At 44.4% G+C, this 16,902-nt stretch overlaps 1 protein-coding gene across 1 annotated transcript in view; it reads left to right on the plus strand.

The window, feature by feature from the left end:
* TBC1D10A (TBC1 domain family member 10A) overlaps positions 1-16,902 on the plus strand; it is a 434,628-nt gene that overhangs the window by 306,578 nt on the left and 111,148 nt on the right. Inside the window, exon 4 of the mRNA XM_086943207.1 lies at positions 293-399. Coding sequence (XP_086799333.1) covers positions 293-399 — 107 coding nt within the window. The remainder of the gene's footprint in view (positions 1-292; positions 400-16,902) is intronic.

The raw sequence follows: 16,902 nt of genomic DNA on the forward strand, positions 1-16,902 counted from the left end.
TTTCTCACCTGATAACAGTCACTTGGAATTTTCATCCAAATACAGGGGGGAAAAAGTGATCTTTTCTTTCACATGCACCTCACTTGTTTTTGCATACTGGTAACTGCCATTTTCATGTCCCGTTTGGCTTCCTGCTGACGTATGTTCCCCCGGACTCGTGCACTGGTTACCCTGCTTCTTTTCTCTTTGACTTTTCATATGGTTTCCTTTAATCTCACATGTGTTTTTGCTCTTTGTGTTTTTCTCATTGTTTTCTTCCATCTCTCATCCGCTCTCTCTCTTTGTCTCGCAGGATCTGGACATCATGGCAGGAGACCCAAAATGGGTAGATGTGATTGAGCGAGATCTCCATCGCCAGTTTCCCTTTCATGAAATGTTTGTGGCACGTGGAGGCCATGGGTAAGTAACAAGCATTCATTCTGGCATCTGTTGGTCTTAGGTGAAGATACATACATCTACAGAATTGTTGTCAAGCTATGAGCGTGTTTTCTGTGTTTGGCAAGACTGTTGGGGATAATTGGGCTTAATATATTAGAATAAGGTATTCAGTTGCTTAGTAACAAAGTTTGTAAATCACTTTCGAGGGGCACTGCATCACTTTCAAACTTTATAGTGGTTGCAAAGGGTGTGAAAGTGCCCTTCTAAAAGGTAGATGTTTTACTGCATGCCCTATGCTATTTACATTAACATTCGAAAAGCTCCCTGGAGTTGGACTGCCTTTGTACAGACAGTGTCTCCTGATTTAGTTGCAGCCTGTTGCATCTCATGTACGGTTGTGGGACAGACCTGCATAGGCAGATGCTGATCTCTATGAATGAAACCTTGGAGGTGGTCTGAGGCACAGGAACGGGCAACAGAAAAAGAGCGATATTGTTTCCATCTTCAAGAGTTTAATGGACACATACTTTTATCTTCTCTTTAAATCCATCTTGACGTCTTCCCTCAGAGCATGCTAGAATCCAATGTGCTTGGCCAAAAATTGAGCTTTCCTTATTGATACCTTAGAGGAACTGCAAGTGAAGCAGTATACCGATCTTAAATTAATCAATTTCCATGCTAGTTTATCTAGGGTTGACTGTCAAATTGTTAACCTGCTCCCTGCATGGCTAGGACTCCTTTCCCAGTCTTCAATCTTATTTCTGTTTCCATTTGGCTGCTATGCTTTCGAAGAGCCTCCAACCAGGGCGGAATTGGCCATCCTTGTGTTTGGTAATCTAACTTTTTTCAGCAGGACACTATGGTGGATTTCATGCTGTGCTTGTTTTGCCAACTATCTGTTGTGGACGTCGACTGCAGACAGGGTTAGCATGAATAATTATGTTGTCCTCTGAAAGCCATAATTCTCTTTGCTGCAGATGCCATCTTCAGGCTGTTTTTTACTCCAATGCTTTTAGAAGCACCGTTGCCTTATGTTAGTTATCGCATCCTCAAGTCAGGACACAGGTTGTGGGTGACTGTGACTGGTATTTCCACCTCGGATGCTATGGACTCTGCGAAGCAAGTGCTATGAGTCTGTCTCAACCAGGGGTCTCCAAACCGGTCCTGGAGGGTCGGATCCATGCCAGATTCTTTATATATCCCCATTGAGATGCATGTAGTTATTTTAAAAATCTTGCATGGATCCGGCCCTCCAGGACCTGTTTGGAGACCCCTGGTCTCAACCTTTGTTCAGTATATGCTGCTCGTATCTTTTTTCGAGGTTGAGAATGCACACAACCATGTTTAAGTTGAGCTGAAGTGTCAGCCTTGATACTTCTGAGTCGATGTCACAAGCTGTGAAAGTTATTTATTAAATGGGACCTGTTAGAACTGGCTATTTCTGGTAGGCTAAGGCTGATGCCAAAGCAAGGCAGAAACCACCATTCTAGTCAGGGCAAGGAAGTCACACGCCAAGATAACCCCTGCTCACCCCCTTGGTAGCTTGGCACAAGCAGTAAGGCTAAACTCTGAGGCAATGTGTAAAGCATTTGCGCCAGCGCACAACAGCAACAACATACTAGGTACACCACAAAAGAAACTCCACACAAGGTTATTATAAAAATAACTTTTGTATTGTAAAAACACATCAGATAAAATCACACATATACATGGTGCCAACTGGCACGGGTAATATTCACATGGGATTATTTACAAGACAGGGCCACATGGGCCACTGTCAGATCAGACATAGTACTTCTAGAATAAAAATGGTAATCACAAAGATCACAACCAGTATTCACTGGTAGCAGGAACCAGGACCTTACTAGGACCACCTGTACTAAAAAAAAAAGAAGAACCACCTAAGTATCACACAGCATTTAGGGGTCTAAGAAAGAATACATTACTCATGATGCAATAAACCTACATTCAGAGGAGTAGAAAAGACAACCACCTAAGAATAACCACATTTAGGGGTACACCAGAACACATTACCCATGATGCATGAACCACATTCAGAGGAGTAATAAAGAGAAACACATGATGCCATAAAATACATTCAGAGGTGTTAAGAATAGAGCACATGATGCAATAAAATACATTCAGGGGTGCAGCGCAAGAAGACACATGATGACTAAACATTCAGAGGTGCAGCGCATGGAAAGGAAGACACATGATGCCTAAAAACATTCAGAGGTGCCAAAACAACACAATAGCGCAAAACCACACAGTAGGCAATTACTATTAGAAACATAGGAATCACATTGTGCATAACTTACATAAGCCACCACCTGTGGCAGTCCCTAGGCCAACTGGCCTGGTGGGGCAAAGATGCCCTGAGTCCAAAGTCGGGGTGCGCTGCCATGCAGCGCCAGTTTCAAAATACAAAAAGCCTAAACGTGGCAGCTGCCCACAAAGTGCTGGGCAGCTGTGTACATCACAGGAAGGCCTAAACGGTGCAGCTGCCCACTAATTGCTGGGCAGCTGGGATGCAGAACTGCGGCAGGGCTCTCACTAGCCCTCAGGCGCAAACTGCGCCACGCTGGAGCCACACAGGCTCTGGACACCACATGTCCCTAAACGGTGGAGCTCTCAGGCTCTAAACAAAATATGGCCCCTCTGAGCCACACAGGCTCTCTCACCAAACACTGTGGCCAAACGTTGGAGCCACACAGGCTCTGCAGACAATGTCCCCTCGAGCCCTCTCATGGCTCTGGACAACGTTGGTGCGACCCGCTGCCAACCGGGGCCGCCCTTAACTGCACCAAAGTAAAATATACCACTACGAGCCTCTCGGGGCTCGTGAAACAAGATGAGGCCCCTTGAGCCTCTCTGGGCTCACAAACGTTGGGGTGACCCACTGCCAACCGGGGCCGCCCTGACTCTGCCTCCATTGGCACCACCAGCAACATCACGGAGCCCCCCCAGCCCTCTTAACTCACCGGGCTGTTCTCGGCGGGGGCTCCTCTTCGCCTGGTCTCCCTCCCTGGGACCGGGTTACTTCACCGGCAACGGGCGGGGCTCTCTCTGCAGCGCGGGAGCCTCGCGGACACCACCAGCTGGCGGCCTGGATTCGCGGCGGGCACCGACAATGTGCCCCGCGCCCCCTCCGCTCCGCTCCTCTCGGCGCGCCTCCTCCTCCTTCTCCGGAGCTCCCTCAGGTCAGAGGAGCCCCGTAACGGCGGCCATGCTTCTCTCTTTCCTCCCGGCTCCCAGGCTGCGGGGCGGGACTTCCGGCCGGCCGCGCTGTGATTGGCCGGCTGGCCAAGCACTTCCGGGTCACCGCGGGCAGCGCGGCGGCCCTCTCCAGACAGGCAGGTAGGCAGGCAAAGTTTCCCGAGGAGTGGGCTCCCTCGTGGAAAGTATAAGATAAAGACGCGAGGTGGGCACTCACAAAAATAAGTAAATAACCGGGCATAAAGCAGGGTGGCACCTGCAAAACCTCACGCAAAAATGCGTGATAGCGACACACTCGCTACGGGTGCAAAATAAAGCGCTTTCAAGGCGCTAGGGGCATAGACAAGCCCCCAGGAACGACCCCTGCATCAAGAAGGGTCCCAGCATCACAGGTTAAGGTCTCCAGGGCAGAACAAAGTCCAGCAAAAGTCCTCAAAGATGCAGCCAGGCAGGGGGACAGCCAGGAAGAGTCCCCCAGCAGTCCATCAAATGTCCAGGAGCTGGGCAGGGCCCAGGGATTCCCCTGAGCCCCAGCAGCAGCAGCATGCCCCTGGCAGATTCAAGTTAGAAACAAGAACATCTTGGAAGGGGACACAGCCCCTTCTTATACACAGAAAAGTCTTTGAAGTCCTTTGAAGTCCTTTGAAGCAGGCAGTGTGAGAACCAGCCAGAACTGGTTACAGGGAAGTCCCTTCAGTATCAGGGACAGAGGTGCCAGTCGCCCAGCGGGAGGTGGAGCCAGCTTTGTAGTTAGGCAGGCACAGCCCTTCACTATCAGGTGCCATCTCCTCCCACTTCCCTGGCAGCAGATGCTGCCTTTCATCCATGGGCTGACTTCAGACAACCGCCTGGGCTCTCCAGCCCCTGTCATCCTCAAACCAGACAGTCAATCCACAAGCAGGCCCAGGCACTCTGGGCCAGGCTCACCAGCCAATCACACGCCAGCACCAACTTACACAAATATGCCAACTTCCAAAAGTAGTACTTCTAGACTAGACACAGTCATGCCGCATATATCACTTTTCAGCATTCATTCTCACGAGTTCATACATACCAAACTCGCCCCTGCACTCCCCACACATCAGGAACTACCATGGGCATACATATTCCCCATTCATTCCTATGGGAGGGCAGGTCACTCACCATACATACACAGAGAGCTCCAGCACTTTACACTGTACCACAGTGAAAAAGTGCGCAGAGGCCTAAAATCACCAACACCAGGTTCCATAAACAGGCTAGGAAAAAGCAAAAAGTCTAGAGGTGAACCTGCCCAACGGGCCGGGTCCAACAGGACCATATTAAATCTCAGTTATAGCTTATGGACCGTTAATCCCTAATCTTACCATAAAAACTGAGAAGAAAAAACAATGGTAATCAAATGATATGGTGCTGTGCCTGAAGACAGATTGTAATCTGTTTTCTGAACCTGCACAGTAGAATCAGACTACCCACTCCATAATCAAAAACTCAAATATTAACAAAGACTTCCAAAGGTGCAGTTTTGTAAAATGAAAGGTAACATGAGCAAGATCAAATTCTCAACTGGACCATGAAAAAAGTCTACAACCTGCATAAAAGGAGGCCATAGGGATATAGGCATACATAAAGTGTTAAAACCACACACATGCCTTATGACGCTTTTGCCATTGCTGTTGTTGGCCTCACTGCAGAAATAGGATTCGGGTACTCTAACATAGAAAGATAAGGGTTCCTGAGCAGAAGCTCCAAGTAGTGCTTTGCTGAAAAAAAGCCTTTTCAATTCCATGTCGAAAAGACTTCTGAACCAGCTTGGAAAAACGTTTCTCAACCGCTAATGGAAAGGGACACAGTTTCGTTCAAAGCCTCGTTGAAACCCTTGGGTGCCTGACCACGTTTGGCACAGAAAAATCTACTAAGAGGTTTGGTGCCCCCCAAAAATTAATGGCGCTGAAAAAATGCAATTTTTAGTTGCCGCAGCTCCAATACTATTCCAAGGTCACAAAAGACCAATAGAGGAAGCTTGCTTTACTGAGCATCATCCTCCTGCACCATTAACACAGTTCTCACTTACCTATGACACCCAATATATCAAAGACACAACAAAGATGCCACTGCTCACACCGGTGCTGGAATAATCTTCAAATACGCAGGGCTTGTTTTTAGTTATGCAGCGAGAGAAACTGCAGATCTGTATTGAATGCCAATACGACTCAACATTTGCGGACTGTGCCTCCTAATCAGAACACGTATTCTTATCCCATGAGATAAGCTTCTAGGTATGTTTGCAAAAAGCTGTACAACATTGTGTGCAGATTGAAAGTGATTTGTTTTTTGGTCGAAACGCTCACCCCTCTTCAGAGGAAAACTATCTTCTTGTTTCCGAATCCACCACTGGAAAAAATAATCTATCCATGTATCCAATTGTTGGGCCATTGTGGGCTTACAGTTGTCATCAGTGGATGCTAACTGGCTTTGCCAGTCAAGGATACCCAAAAGTATAACTTTATTTAATCTATTTGTGGAAAAAGTTTCCGTAACCAATCACTTGATGACAAAATAAAGCCGATCATGTGAATCTAGAAGTTTGAAGCTGCACAACTATTAGTACAGGTAAGCAGGGCTCGAGTCGGGGTAACACGCGGGTGGACGGCGCCTCCGAACCCCCCCCCCCCCTCCCAATTATTTTACCGGGTTGACACAGTTCCCCCTGCCCAAAAGCTGGACTTTCAATTATGGCATTACTTGCCCGCACCGCCGCCCCGTCGATTTCCCTTTACCCAGTGACTCGAGAGATCCGTGCATTCATGGATCTTGGGCTGAGGGGGGCCCTTCCGAAGGGTGACTCCCTCGCTTCCCATGAGCCCCAGGGTATGCGGGGGCCTGTGCTAGGCCCCTGTTTGTAATGATAGCAGTCGGCGGTTGGATGACACAGTGATCTTCCTATGCGAAGCTGGTGGAGGAGGTGGCTTTTGGAGTTTTCGAGTCAAGTTTGCGAATCAAGAAAACCAGGACTGGCTGACATCACCCACATGACAGTGGAAAACTTAAGAGCTCGATAAGTGGAGCAAATGGAACCACACATTCACTCTTTGGCCTCTTTGTGGCGAGAGCGGAGCTCATTCAGAACGCTGCTCACACGCTGACTTCTCTGATGCAATCGCATCTAAGGGGTGAGCGAGGGGAGACAATGAGTCTGATGGTGCAAGCCACCTTTCGTGACGTCACTTCCGGTGACACCACCTAACTTGGAGCGTCCCCCCACTTCTTTTTTTAGGACTTGTGCCCTGCAGGTAAGTAATGAAGTTCTTCCTTCTAGTGCTGCCACAAGTTCTACATATAGGATCTAACACCTTTGACATGCCAGCTACTCAAAGATCAGTGTTGCCCTGGACTCTACCAATACAGTACCAGATTACATGATGTCACTACGTTCCAGAAGAGGTCCATTAATTCAATCTGCAAGTCCCTTCTACATAGAGCAAGCAAGAAGATTGATGTGATTTGTAGCATTTATAGAACTCTGCTAATGCACATTTCTCCACTGATAAGTGCAGCCTTGTTTATTGAGCACGTTAGTAAGTGGGATGAAATCTGACATGTGTGGTAGTGTTTAATGGAAGCAAGTATTTGAATTTTTCCTTCTGGGTTATTTCCAGTGGGATTTCTCTTATTGGGGTATAGCCAGAAGGGCAATCTCTCACCACCTGTATTTGGATTAAAAGACCATATTAGGTCAGTCCACGGATGGTTACCAGGATAGTAACGTATTCTAGGCAGTGGTGTGGCTTCCTCTTTTCCATGCACACCAAATGAGTGGCAGGAAATGGGTTACTTTTGATGTTTGGGTGCTACACGGAGGGGCTGAGAGGACCACAAAGCCCACAAGACACCAAGGCTAAGAAGGGGGGCCTTAAGTGCTCTAATTACTACGAGACTCTCCTGCAGAACATTCTACTCCGATGTACTGGAAACACCTGTTAGCAAGCAGATCCGTCTAAGACCAGTCCCCACAGTGATGGCCACCATGGATGCTTCATTCAGATTGGGAAGCATGTTTGAAGGATTTAATCATTATAGCATTGTTGATAATTGGTGTAGTTATGACATAATGTCAGACTTCAGTACAAGGCATAGTGCAGCAGATTTGATTAACCGGTCCGCTCTCACACTATGCACAGACAATATAGTACTGTGTGATCAAGAAAAGCTTTCATTTGATTTATTAAATCATGGAAGGAGACCACAGTGATCTCAAGGACAAACAGCAGCGAGTTAGAAGACATTCAAGATGGGGTAATTGGATCAGGTAATTCCTCTGAGCATGTTCTGAGAATGGGAGGTTCCATAAATTGACTTACATGCAACAAACAGAAACCAGAAATGCAAGGATTGCATGCTAATGTATCTTCATTCTGGATCGAAAGGCAGTGCCTTATGAGCAGTTTTTAAAGGACAGTTAATCGCTCTTCATCCCAAAGCCATTGATGTTCAAGAATTGTGCATTTCCAACATGACATCAATTTTAATAGCACCAGAATGGACCAGACACCCCTGGTTCTTCCACTTACAAATTATAATGTACCATAACAGTCTCACCAACTTTATGAATATGTTGAGACAAAGCTCAAGAGTTCTCTAGCAAATATAACAATGTTCTAGAGTTAAGTTAGTGCCCAAGTCACTGAACCTGGCAGCACTGTTCCTGAAATTCTAAAGTTTGGTTACTTAAGTCTTCAGCAAATGTACTTAACCATTCTGTAAGAGGCTAGACGTGAAGTGAAAGTGATGCATACTGTAGCAGAACCAGATAATGCGTTCAGTTCCATGCAATATACATTTCTAAATTTGTTTCTTCTGCTGGATGCATATGTAATTATACATCTGTTATAGCACATTTGGCAGTTCTGATATCATATTTAAGGTTACAAGATACATGTCCCACTCATTCACACCTGTTTGGAGAGTCCAGATCGAATCATTACACCATGTCACACATGGCCCCTTGCGTGGAACCTGAACGCAGTGCTTGCTTGTCTGATTGCACCTTATTTTGAACCCGTCTGCTAGTGGTCACTTAATCACTTGACATTGAAGGTAGCTTTTGTGTTCATATTACATTAGTTTGTTTACTAAATGATATTCACTGCATAACAGTACAACAGCTGTGGCTACAAATAAATGCAGGCAGAGTGGTCATATTCATCTATACAAGATTCATTGCCAAAGTAGTAACATTTTTATACCAGTTAAACAGTTGAGTGACCACCCTTTTCCCAGATCCCAAATCAGAAGTAGAAAGACCACTGCAGACACACAATATTGAAAGTGCTCTTTGTATTATGTTGTCGGGGCGAAAGGGTTAAGAAAAAAACAACAGCTCTTTTTGAGTTTTGTGGAGCAAACCGAGGGCAATTCTATTAGTTGATCCATTATTCCATGCTGGATTGTTCAGTGCATACAGTAGTTTCTCTCATTATTTAAAAAGTACACTCCTGCAAACCAGGTGCTCACACCGCAAGAAAGAAAACATCAACCTTAGCTTTCTCCCACAAACTTAATCTCTGATCCGTAGTCCTTGTTTCTTGTATTCACTGTGCACACCTTTATTTTATATTGAATCTAAGTGAGGAAGTAGTGTGGTAGATTGCGTTAAGAATTAAAGCTTCTACTCACACATCACCCCGCACCTCCACAGAAGGGGAAGTTTTGCTTTACAAACAATTGACAGCATTCAGAACTAGAACAGGATCACCTTGCTAGGAAAAAGGGTTGATTACCTGCAACAGTACTTTAACAGCATGAAACTAATCTGGATTTGCATGCAAACCTCACATGTTCCAGGTGAAGAGGTATGGTAGCATAGTCTAACCCATTTCTACTTACAAATACCCTTTTCATTACCTTACTAAAATGCAGTGTAAGGAAATGTAGTTTAAAGATGGCAACTGCTCTGTTGGTTTCAGGCTTTTATCCTCATGATCCATTTGGAACTCCGGTGCTCCTTATACCCATGGATTTGTCATTCCGGTAAAGTAGATGCTATTCTGAGCCCAGCCAGTAGCCAGCACTTTTAGGAACCACCAAGCTGCACAGCCATGTGACTGCCTGAATCCAATGGATCAAATTCTTGTCGTTAGTTCATCTTTTCCTTTTTTATACCGTTAATTTTCATCCTTCTTTCTTTTGTTCAATTCATTCTATTCAATACATGCGTAACGTCCATTTTCAAAAAAGCACTGGAGCATTAAAATGGGTTCCATGTCATGATTTATTTTTGCAGACCCAATGCATTTCGGGAATTAAATTCCCTTAGTCAGGGGCATCTAAAAGTGCAAGCATACATATACTTATTAACCATTGTCATCAACAATAAATTTCACTGAAAATTTATCACTAAAAATATGAACAAGACATGGAAATAATTATATTAACCATAGAACTATCCAATCGCATGTATTGAATAGAATGAATTGAACAAAAGAAAGAAGGATGAAAAATAACGGTATAGAAAAGGAAAAGTTGAACTAACGACAAGAATTTGATTAATTGGATTCAGGCAGTCACGTGGCTGTGTAGCTTGGTGGATCCTAAACGTTGGCTCCCTCGTGGTTTAGTTATGTTGCAGCGCAATGGGACGAAGCGCGGAGCAAGTTTGCACGCCGTCAATGTTTGAATGGTTAAAAATGGTTAAAATATGGATTATCAATAGGTGTGCATCTCATCCCTACTTAGCACAAGCAAGGACACCATCGACCGGCCCTCCTACAAGACAGACCTCAACCTCTTCCACTGACCGCTGCAAGAGGATTAGAAATTGGCTCTAGCTTCACGCATTGACTCAAACTTTAGCAACAGCAAAAAGCCCTTACAACATAGTCTAGGAATTCTCAAAACCCTCCACTGCAACAAACCAAATCACACCCTCACAGGAAATCTGCGATAACCTTGCAAACTTCTTCCACAACAAGATTGCCATAATCTACAGGAACTGCAAACCCCTGTTCAATCTCACCGATTTCTTCAACCAACACAACTGCCCCACAATCACCGCACCACCACAGACAACCAACTTATCGCATGGGACCAGCTCACCCGCCAGGACATCACCTCCATCATAAACTCGGTCCATGCAGGGGCCCCACCGTCCCATGCCCACACTACATCTTCAACCTAGTTGGTGCCAGGATCAGCCACTAACTCACCACCCTGTTCAACACTTCGATGACCACAGCCACCTTCCCGGAGGACTGGAAGCATACAGAGGTCTACACCCTACTAAAGAAACCATCCACAACCCCCGGAAACTCAACTAATCCGGACCCATCTCGCTACTTCCATCCCCAGCCAAAGTCTTAGAAAAAGTCATCAACCTACAGCCTACTATGCATCTGGGATGGAACCATCTACTCTGCTCTTACCAATCCAGATTCCGTGGCAACCACAGCCCTATTTGTGGCCACGACATCCGAACCCTCTGTGGAAAGTGCACTTCTTCGCTCTGGTCAACCCCACTCTGTCCACCTTCAATTGGAGTGCGAAGAGTTGGAGGCAAGCTTATTTCTTAAGCCATTTATTACACTCAAGTGGGTACAATGTACCAGACCGCTCTCAGATGGCGTGTGTAGACTGGACAAAATTCAACACATCATTGCGTTTATATAGAAAACTCAGAGTAGGATTACGTGACTAAATACTAAATTGCTTAATATGGAAATTCCCTGTGCCAGCTCGAGGCCGTTTCAAGTGTTGCATCTTACAAGATAGGAGTTGAGTAACAGTGTTAAGACCTTCTAGTTATATGGTTTATCAGCAACATGTCATAAACGGAAAAGTAAATTAAGGCTCAACGGTCCTCTTCCAGCATGTCGGTTAGTTGCATAAGTGAACAAAGCTCTTTGCTGACTAAAATAAACTTAAGAGCAAAAGCTTTTCTTGTGAAGTAGAACATTTTGAGTTGAACAACATTTAGGCCAAATATACAAAGTGACTGTGCTTTTAGTCCACTCTATTTTCCATTTCTTTAAGTTAATTTTCGCACCTGCTGGACCAGGGAGAGATGGCGGCACTGATTCTTCTGGACTCCATGGCGGCTTTCAACAGTGTCTCACCACACGCCCATCGCAAGAATGCACAACATTGACATCCAAGGAGCCACTCTCAGATTGCCTCCTTCCTCACCGGAAGAACTCAAAGTCCGCCTACCACTTTTCACCTCCGAACCCAAAGAAATCCTCTGTTGACTACCTTAAAGATCATCGCTCAATCCCACCCTCTTCAACACGTACATAACGCCTTTGGCCAACATGGTTAGAGCTCACTTATTCAACATCCTATTCTACGCCAATGGCACACTACTCAGCCTCCCTCTCCCAGAAGACTCTCCAGAACAACTTCCACAACTGCATGACCAGCATCTCCAATTGGATGAGGGACAACTGCCTGAAGCTCAAAATGGACAAGACCGAGGTTCTGAGCTTCTGCCACAAAGCGGTCTTTGGATAACCTCGTGGTGAGCCACGGAACTCTGACCAACACAGACCAACTACGCTAGTCTAGGCATTGTCATGGACAACAAACTAACGGTTATGTCTCAGGTCAACTCTGTCTCTTCATCCTGCTTCCTCATCTTACGCATGCTGTGCTAAATCTTCAAATAGTTACCGCAGAACTCAATACGCACTATTATCACTCAAGCCCTAATTTCCAACCAACAAGGCTACAGCAACGCTCTGTATGCAGAGATTGCAACCCAGCTTCTCTGAAGGCAAAATGCTGCGGCCAGACTTTCTCGACCTCCCGCAAAAAACCCACATCATCCCTCATGTCAGATGTCCACTGGCTCCCAGTACAGAAGAGATACCAGTTCAAACTACTCACCCATGCATACAAGGCCAGACACAACTGCGGATTCACTTATATGAACCACCGCCTGAACTTTCACCAGCCCACAAAATCGCTCCGCTCTGCTTCTCTTTCGCTCGTCTACACCCCCCGCTTCAGACACAGTGTGAGCGGAGGCCACTCCTCCTACCGAGCAATAGAGATGTTGAATGAACCGCCCCTACATCTCCGGACCACCCAGTCTCTAGCAGAGTTCCGAAAGACCTGTGGCTCTTTGACTGAACGACTAGACCCTGCCAGCGCCTGGATACCCTCACTGGTGACAAGCTGCACTCTACTAATTGACTGATTTATTGAATCCTTGGTCGATAGTAAGAGATTGTGGCCAGGGTCAATGTTTAATCTCGTGCATTGCCATGCCCTTACATAAGATTTGACCACCTACCCTGGAGTAGGCAAAGGGACGCCATCCTTCACAGGAGCAGGGGCAATATCATCTTTTTAATCTCCTACATGGTCTTGAGCACAATTGGTACTCACCAGAGTGATAGCTAGATGAAAAACTATTTGGACATATGACTTAAATAAAAAATCAATGCTAAGCAGCAAAGGAGTGACACTAACATCACCACAAGACTACACCTGCTGAGAGCTCTGGTAGCCTTTGTAGGAAGAAAGGGAAGGCTAAAATCTGTCAAGTATCCTAACCCACCCTCCCAAAACAATTGAGTAAATGCAAACCTTAGGAAGCTTCCATGGCCCAAATCACATGCACCATACAGTTGTCGGAAGACAAAAACAATCCAGATACCAAACACAAAGAGGATAAAGTAAAGGTTGAAGTAACCAGGACTTTGGACCCGGGAATCCACCTTGAAGAAATCAAAGCCCTGGACTCCAAACTTGCTATGACAAAAAACAAAAACACTCCCAGAAGTGCACAAGGAGAGAGAAAACCACCTATTGTATAAATATTGATGTATCCTATCATTTCAACGTCAGCAACAAGTTCAGAAGCATTTGCAGTGGACCATATAGAAAAAACACAAGGCTGGTTTCCGTCAAAGAAGCACCAGAGCTTCCTACTGGCCTCTGGCCCAGATACCTTCATGACTTAGACGCGCAAGATTTACTCACCCCTTGTCAGGAGACAATGAGAACACACAAGACATGTCCGTACTTGGTGCTGGGTGAAATGCTGCCATCATTTGGTGCAGAAATAGTAGAACTGCTAACGGAACTAACATCATTTTGCCATTCACTTAACACCCAAGCTGAATCAGCAGTAAGCTTAAGCCAGCATAATATAATTGAAAATCCAGAGCCACCACGGGCAGGTAACAAAAATACCCCAATATCTATTGACATTGCGGCGATACACCAGCCCTGGCGGGAAGATGAGTACTTAAACACTCTAAAAAATTAAAGAAACTACAGTGAGTGGAAGCTGGAATCCATTATTCGCCTCATTAAAACCAAACTCAGTAAGATTCCCGAAGGCATCCCGACAGGAGATTACTCTCTAATGGACTTAATAGAGGGCTACACCTTGCATGATAAAAACAGTATGCCAGGGCTAGAGAAGTGATCTCCATAATAAACACACAGACACAGTGATACTAAAAAGGTTAAATGGTATATGACATTTTGTAGTCCAAAAAGTTCGAAAATGTACCAACAGAGCAGAGAGGTTCTACTTTAAGAACAAGGTGTGCAAATGGCTAACTGGAAAACGGAGAGAAGGGGATGTCAAAATGAGTGACCTGCACAGACCAAGACAATCACAAAGGCCTTGACAGTAATGATTATGATATGCACGTTAGCACACAAAATTCAGGCTTAATCAAATACGTCCAAAGAGCCTACCCTCTTACTAACCCCTTCTGTGAAAGCAGAGTTCTACTTGCCCCGGATGTAGCTCGGGCTACTAATCAATCAAACGGTGAACAGACACTGTAACAAAATAATGGTTCAAACGAAAAACTCGCCAAAACATGCTAATTATCTTGTGGGCAAGCCAAAACCCTTGGAGGCATCAGAACAATCCTTGGAGCAACATTTTTAACAACCCTTGAAGCTTTCAGAATACCTACAAATCTGAAAGATAAAATGCACACCGGCGAACTATCTGGTGCTCCAGGTAAAATTCACCAAAGGGCAGACCTACTCCTGCGATAGAAAGAACCAGTGAAGGAACATGAGCCGATTGGATTAACTTGCACAAAGTTCATCCCAGGCATTGGGCAACTCCTCCTGATGGGGAAAACATGTATTTTGTTTGGAATGTGGCCAGGATTCCAAAATATTTTTGAGCTGTTGAACTATTTAACTCTATGAATGAACATGAAATTATGAGACCTGGACGGCAACCCAGTGGATGAGTCCCTGCTACATAAACCACCCCAGTATCAAACACTAGGAACATCAGTGGACTTCATGTAACCTGAATGGTTCATAAACTGTCTGAAAACTAGTGTGGGCTAATGTACATGACAGCACCGTGATGTGCAATATTACCTTGCTTGATTCCCTGCTGCAAATAAATGCAGATGCTCATGGATGAATTTGTTGAAATAAAAGCAACTCTTGGCATCCTATCAGTCAAAAACCATTTTCCCAAAAAAGACTCAAGAGGACTAACTAACATTTCTGCTATAGTGAAAGCCTGATTTCAGCACGCAATTCTTATGAAAATGATACAGCACAAACACCCATGTATGAGGTGTATGCATAGTAACCTATTGCGTCTTCCTGAACCCAGACAAGTGGTACAAAATGACCATTTCAGGATCCAATGAAACTTGAAAGTGACCATAACACCCTTGTTCTCAACGTGAAAGAAAATCTCTCCAACAAACAGCTGCGCAGGATTTAAACAACCTCTGGAACCTTGGAGGCTGCATCAGGGTCCAGTGGAATAAATCTTTGGAAGTCAAAATAAATGATTGGCTGATTAATGATGAACCAGACCAATTGCTGCAAATTTGGAGAACATGTTGAACAAGAATATTGACAAGTTTTATTGCTGCTATAACCTGCCATCCTCCTCGTTTCTACATCCAGAGGCAACAAAAAAAATGGCCTCAAAGGCTTCCCAGAACTATGCTGATTCAACAAGGAGTAGACATCTCTCAAAAAGCCCGGATAAGTTCAGGGATTTTACCAGATGTAACCAGAAAAGGTAGATCCTGCTGTTAGTTCCTAATCAAGTAAAAGGAAGAAGGAGCTCTTGAATCTACATGTATTAATTAGCACAAGTGGCCCTAGATAAAGAACTAAAGTCCTTTTGACAAAGAATCAACAGAGCCCTACTAGCATATTTGGACCCCACTTGAGACTAACATCTCAGAAGATGATTGGATAAAATACTTCTACAGTATATTTGGACATGGTAATCAACATCACGACCGTAAAGTAACTACTAAACAGTCCAAAAATCAAGAAATAACGACAATACCCGTTCACAATAGACATAGCTTTAAGACATTTTCAGAGAAGATACAATGCTTACAGCAGTAAATGAACCTGCAAAGGGCAAATCACCAGGCCCAAATATCATACCAGCACAAATTAGTCATTTTTTGCCTACAAATGACAAACTTTACAGAAATTGTTTTATTACTTCATGCCCCCACTCATGAAGAAACATCATGAGCATCTCCTTTACAAAAAAGTGGTAGAAATCAACCTGACTTCAGACAGACTAATCAACCTTATTGACTTTGATTCTAAAATCTTCTCCAGGATGATATTAACTGCCCTAGAAGAGTGGACTGCGAAAGAAAGAAAAAGATGTTAAATAGAGTCTACATACTCGTTTTTTGTATGTAATTCACAAGTAGAGTACTGAAAAAAATGTCATAGTTCGTGGTCTTTTTAGACTTCATGGCTGCTTTCTATTTCGATCCAGGCAGTGACTCTGGTTTAAACTATATGAAATGGGCATGGAACCAACCTTACTATCCTTGATAACAATGCTGTACACAGAAACCACTTACAAGTAAGACTCAATCACAAAGTATTCGTTAGCAATTAATTCACTATAGCCAGTGGACTGAAATGAGTGTGCTTAATCGCTCCCCTTCTATTCTTTATGCACTTAAATTACACATACCAAGAAGTTCTGAAATCATCGCACGATGTCCTAGCATTTAAATGTTTTAATGGTACCTGCCCTTCCATATGTGGATAATTCCATCACCATTGCAAGGACTCAACAAGCTTTTCCATTGCAATAGGTCTCGCATCACTAAAATGTTGAGCTACTGGTGTTAATAGTAATGCAACATCAATAGCGCAAACATTCAGCAATGCGAGACCACTTGCATTTCAAATATTTTTTTTTTGTAATGCACAATGAAAAAAAAAAAAGCCAAAACTAATTACCATGTCACGTGGCCTCGGCAGAAATATCATTCCTGCGAGTAGCGGGGTATTTCATTAAGTTTTAGGAGTCATTTTTTTTATAAAGCCTTTGAAAGTTTG

This window comes from Lissotriton vulgaris, chromosome 11, assembly GCF_964263255.1.
Source record: "Lissotriton vulgaris chromosome 11, aLisVul1.2, whole genome shotgun sequence".
NCBI lineage: Eukaryota > Metazoa > Chordata > Amphibia > Caudata > Salamandridae > Lissotriton > Lissotriton vulgaris.